This window comes from Lactuca virosa, chromosome 9 (assembly GCF_052849685.1).
Source record: "Lactuca virosa cultivar CGN04683 chromosome 9, Lactuca_virosa_CGN04683_v6, whole genome shotgun sequence".
In the NCBI taxonomy this organism is placed as follows: domain Eukaryota; kingdom Viridiplantae; phylum Streptophyta; class Magnoliopsida; order Asterales; family Asteraceae; genus Lactuca; species Lactuca virosa.
The window spans coordinates 220,606,481-220,611,701 of record NC_136434.1 but is presented as its reverse complement, the minus strand read 5'-3'; the positions used below and the strand labels follow the sequence as shown (position 1 = coordinate 220,611,701).

Below are 5,221 nucleotides of genomic sequence, written 5' to 3'. Positions count from 1 at the left end.
TTTTTTAATAACGTTTGTATTTGTTTGCATACACATCATTTGCACGTGTTCTAATTAGAGTCCCGCAGTGTACCGTTATATTCATCTTCTTTTATGTATTTTTTCAGTCGAATTGTACAAACAACAAAGAAGATACGAATGATGGATGTTACGTAATAAGTTTATAATTTGAAATAGTATGCTAGAGAGTAACATGACAAACAAAACCTGAAACCGTAAACAACAAACATACGAAACCCAGTTTGGTATCAAGAACAAGATTAGACCGAAACCGAAAACAACACTACAAAAGTCTAATTCGGTCCAAAACCCGAAACCCGGTTTAGTATCCGGAACCGGACCGGACCGAACCCGGACCCGCTACACCTAAAAACGGTCCGGTTTTCGGGTAAGGTAATTCACGATTTTCGGTCTTCGGGTTTTCGGTCTTCGGGTTTTCGGTCTTCGGGCCGGGTTCGGCCCGTTGCTCATCCCTACACTAAAATGGGGGAGGATTGTTGGTGATTTTAGTGTCACCAGGACATTTTGTGTAATCGGAAGGGGGTTCGTAATTTGTACTCTAATATATGTTTGGTGAATGTGGAGTGCATGCATATATAAGATCGAATTATAAGCCGATATGACAGAAAGGCGGGGTCAAGGTGGCAACGCCCCAAAAGGTCTTCAGAAATCTGAATTAGTTTATTTATAGAAAATCTAAATTCTAGTGGGTAACTATGGTAAAAATGACAAATCTCGTCAATTTTGGTAATCAATGATGATGCAATTAATTTCGAAATTTACATAACTAATTTAGAAGATTTAATAAACCTCGTCAATTTTGGTAAATATTAATTATGCCATGAATTTCGAAATCTGTATAACTAATTTAAAAGATTTACCCTAATCTATCAAGTATAAATACGACTCATCTTTTGAGCCAGATATAGAACCTTTTAGCTCTCGTTTTCTTCATACGAACTCAGAATTCTCTACCAATTTGGCTTACGTTTTCTGTACCTAGATTCGTAAGTGTCCCCTTGGGATTATCCTAAGCTGGATTTCTTGTAATCCGGACATATTGTAGAAATATCAGTTCGGAAAATGTTTACACGATCCAAAGGGTATCCAGATCTCCACTATAAACCCTACCCTATTTTCTAACATCTTTCCCGTTATTTTCTTTTTTCTTTGCTAGAACTTTGTGTTAACACATAATGACAGAATCTCATTCCCTTGAAGGACATTCGATTTCATTCTCATGAGTATCCCATTTTCCTTTCATTACATTCTCTCTCTAATTTCCTAATTTGCCCTTCTATCCCTGTCAAAGTCGGAAGCGTATTAAATTGCTCTAAAAATAAGAAACATAATCTTCCATTAAGGCAATGTTTGGTATATGAACCAGATCAGAACTAGACTAGATTGAAATAACTTGACTTACTTGGGAAGTGTTTGGTATCACTAGGCCAAAGCAATACAAGATGTTTAAATTACTAAATTATCCTTCAACATTACGTAGATTTTTTCTAATATCTTTAATAATATAACAATTACAAATTAGACATGTAATGTGATTATTTTATAATTATATACAATAAATTTAACCGAGACCCATTTATGCTAACAGATTTCGTTTTGGAGGTACACCGATCTGATTCAAACCAGTTTTGCTAGGAAAATGGAAGGGTTTGGGTCACTGAGGTTTCAATGATGGTGAAAGAGAGGGGATAGAAAGGTCTTTTTGTCATTGTGCATTCTGTCCTACTGAAATCAGGTAAAATAGTCCCAATGACTTGGTGAAAGACTCCTATCCACGCCTAACGTTATATAGGATGTTGTTTTGTCCCGAGTATGTTACGCTACCTAATCGAACTCCAGAAATAGATTCCATCCAAATCGCAAATAATCAACCACCATATCATCGACATGACTTATCGTTTTCTATAAAAGCATAAGGCTTCATTCGATTTTTCTGCCACTGATTATCTCAACTGTAGCTTTTCTTTGAAGCTGAAGTATACTTATCAACGAACGAATTTCAAGGTTAGACCTGCAATTTTATTTCTTGAAATTCTGTATGCGTTCTTGTTAGTGTGTTTTATGAAACGGGGATTACAATCTTCTCTCTTGGGTTGAAATTGTTTGTCATTTATGTAATTGTATCCTTTTGCAAATCTCGTAACTTTTTTTGCAAGGTGATTTGTGTATGAATGATATTCTGTTTTTCTTTTTTTGTTTGAATAACAGAATAAAGATATCAATTGCTTTTGTCATTCTTGATAATATCGACTTCTTGGTGTATCTCTAATTGAAGGTCACCATGATCAATTTGAAACCCTAAATTAGCAATCGGCTGCCATTGTTGATGAGCGTCTTTTCAGATAGCAGGAAAATACGAACCAAACGCCTCTACAAAAATGGATGTTGAGTTGCCAGTTGATAAGTTAATGTTAGAGCCCATTGAGCAAAATGCTTCATCACATTCCAACACAAAGTAAGTCTTGCACAATCATCATGTTTAGTGATTACTTTCTAAAGATAATACACAATGCATAATTACTTTTTCACCCCTCTTACATTCTCATAGGGGAAAAATCCATGTAGTTTTGGTATCCACAGGAAGCTTCAATCCTCCTACATTCATGCATTTACGCCTTTTTGGTATGTAGTTACTTTCTCATTTTATGTTTTTGGGTTTACACAAATTGTCAATTTTTTATTTTTTATTTTTTCATGCTTAGAATTGGCAAGAGATGCACTTAACTCAAAAGGATTTAATGTGGTTGGAGGTTATATGTCGCCAGTAAACGATGCATACAATAAAAAGGTACATGAAGAAAAAGAAACTTTATTATTATTTTTTTTTACCAAAATCAAAATTCTTTAGCATTATGCATAAAAAGTAAAAACTATAGACTTTATTATTTTTATAATCTTTGCATAGGGTCTCATACCATCTGAACACCGTATTACAATGTGCCAATTAGCTTGCAAAAGTTCTGATTTTGTAATGGTGGATGCATGGGAGGTTAGTGGATTTCAAAAGTATAACACATTTCTTTTTATTAAATATATATTAAATGTTTTGATTATTGTTTCTTGAAAATGGACTTGTTTGTTTTCATAAATCCCCCCCTGCTTATGTTTTCTTTATTTATTGATGCAGAATTATTTATCTGTTTTAGGCAAAACAAACTTCATTTCAACGCTCATTGACTGTGTTGTCAAGAATCAGAAGCTTCTTTTCTGATAATGGACTCATACCTAATGGTACAAAGTGCACCCTGTTATGACCAAATTACCCTTTTGGAGAAATGTTGGGATTCAAGATGCTCTAATTTTTTTGTGTTCTGAATTGAAGGATCTTTGAAAGTGATGCTTGTTTGTGGCTCTGATCTGCTAGAATCATTTGGCATTCCTGGAGCTTGGATACCTGACCAGGTAAATAAGTAAATTATTATTTTTGTGTAATTTTTCATCAGTAAATCTATAAATCTTAACATGAGTTTATGATTTGTTTTTGTTGACATTTTATTTTAGGTGAGGAGTATATGCAGAGATTATGGTGTTGTTTGTATCCGTAGAGAAGGTCAAGACATTGAGAAAATCATCTCACACATAGACATTTTGACAGAATACAGGGTAGGGGCATTTATGTCTTTTCACCAATCTTGTTGCATATTCTTGAGCTTATCCAATTTTTGTAATTTGAATAATGCAGAATAACATCCAAGTGGTTGATGAAATAGTACCAAACCGTATTAGCTCAACTTTAGTAAGGTATTCAAATTCCAATCCAATAAAATTCTACACTTTTGCTTTAATTTTTGGAGTTCAATTTTATTTGTGTGTGATTATAGAGATTGCATTTCACGGGGTTTATCAGTGAAGTATTTGACATCAGATGAAGTTATTGATTACATCAAACGAAACCAGCTCTACACAAACCAACAACAAAATGTGTAGCACATGGTATTATTACCAGGTTACATGGCATTTATTAACTAATTTTTGAATAGAATTATTGTACATGTTAATAATAACTGTTTTTGAATTATTGGCATACACCATATGTTAAATCTTATCTCGAAAACACAATAAGCCTATGTAATTTGACAAAAAGTTAAATTTTGGTAATGAAATTTTGTGTAGCCCTAAGAACCGGTTAATGCGTTTTAAAAAACTTTTCTTTAAAGGGGAAAATAGAAAAAATAAAATATTGGACCAAATCCGAACAAAGGATCCTTTCTGCATTTTTATCTTATTTTTTGAATGGATTACACAAGTGTTTTTATGGTTGGCATTTCTTGCTCAAACATGAAGTTTGATAAAAAAAATGACTAATACTCTTTCAAAAACGAAAAATGACTAATATACCTTTTTATTTTCTTTCATATTATATAATCATATTTTTTAATTATTATTAATCGTTATTTCCATTTGGGTGGGTGACCTTGATAGACCCTTATTGAATCTATCGTACATTCCAACACTCACACTAACAGAAATACTTGATAAGATTAAGATAATTCCCAGCTTTCGAGATGTGGGTATCTTAAAGAAAGAACAAATCTATATCATAAGTTTTAGCTACTTTTCTCTACCTTCTAACTAGATATATATACTACTAGGATTAAGGTGAGACAAAGGAATTTAAACTCATCTGACCACAAAAACTATCCCCACTATCATGGTATTGCAACAAACATAAAATCTTGCACTAATATCAAAAGTACTAAAATGCCCCTTGGGCAATTTTCCAGCAGAACAAACACAAATTATCCATATATCAGTTTTGCCCTCTTGCTATTAACCGCTATGTTCTGAGGCTTGTCAGACCTCTAACTAAAATTAACTTTCATCATTTCCATTTGGGTTTTCTAAATTTTCTCACATTTCATCTCAAATTTCCAAAAGATTTTGGGATTCTTCTTGTATCCAATTTATTATTTTGAATAAAAAAGCACTACATATAATTAGTTGTGGAGTTTTTTTTTTTTTTTTTTTTTTGGTAAAATGAACAATGAATACTTGAAGCTACGAGTTAGTTAAAGTTGTTCCTATTGGAGTGTCAAAAATCAAAATGTCTTGAGAGAAGGTATCAAAATGTCAAAAAATCAAAAAGTAATCAATTATTAATAGTTTTCTGAATTTTGACTTTTGCAACAGCAATAGTGTACTTTTCTTTCAAATTTCCTACACATAAAAACATAAAATAGAAATTAGTTTGTTATAAAAA

The 5,221-nt window shown here is 32.6% G+C and overlaps 1 protein-coding gene across 3 annotated transcripts; it reads left to right on the top strand.

The window, feature by feature from the left end:
- Positions 1 to 1,692: 1,692 nt before the first annotated feature.
- Positions 1,693 to 4,047, top strand: NMNAT (nicotinate/nicotinamide mononucleotide adenyltransferase). 3 transcript variants are annotated; one of them, XM_079070287.1, is made up of 10 exons: positions 1,693 to 2,025; positions 2,364 to 2,476; positions 2,570 to 2,643; positions 2,724 to 2,809; positions 2,927 to 3,010; positions 3,168 to 3,252; positions 3,344 to 3,423; positions 3,523 to 3,624; positions 3,704 to 3,762; positions 3,843 to 4,047. In XM_079070287.1, the coding sequence occupies exons 2-10, from the start codon at positions 2,400 to 2,402 to the stop codon at positions 3,946 to 3,948; spliced, it is 753 nt and encodes a 250-aa protein (XP_078926413.1). In that variant the 5' UTR covers positions 1,693 to 2,025; positions 2,364 to 2,399; the 3' UTR covers positions 3,949 to 4,047. The 3 variants fall into 3 exon arrangements, with proteins under 3 accessions (XP_078926413.1, XP_078926411.1, XP_078926412.1); XM_079070285.1 differs by having other exon boundaries at positions 1,694 to 2,025; positions 2,297 to 2,476; XM_079070286.1 differs by having other exon boundaries at positions 1,694 to 2,025; positions 2,230 to 2,476.
- The last annotated feature ends 1,174 nt before the right edge of the window (positions 4,048 to 5,221 follow it).

Coding starts and splice junctions, on each gene's coding strand:
- NMNAT (XM_079070287.1), top strand. CDS start 2,400: ATGGATGTTGAGTTGCCAGTTGATAAGTTAATGTTAGAGCCCATTGAG. Junction 3,011..3,167: donor TAATGGTGGATGCATGGGAG/GTTAGTGGATTT, acceptor TATCTGTTTTAG/GCAAAACAAACTTCATTTCA. Junction 3,253..3,343: donor TAATGGACTCATACCTAATG/GTACAAAGTGCA, acceptor TCTGAATTGAAG/GATCTTTGAAAGTGATGCTT.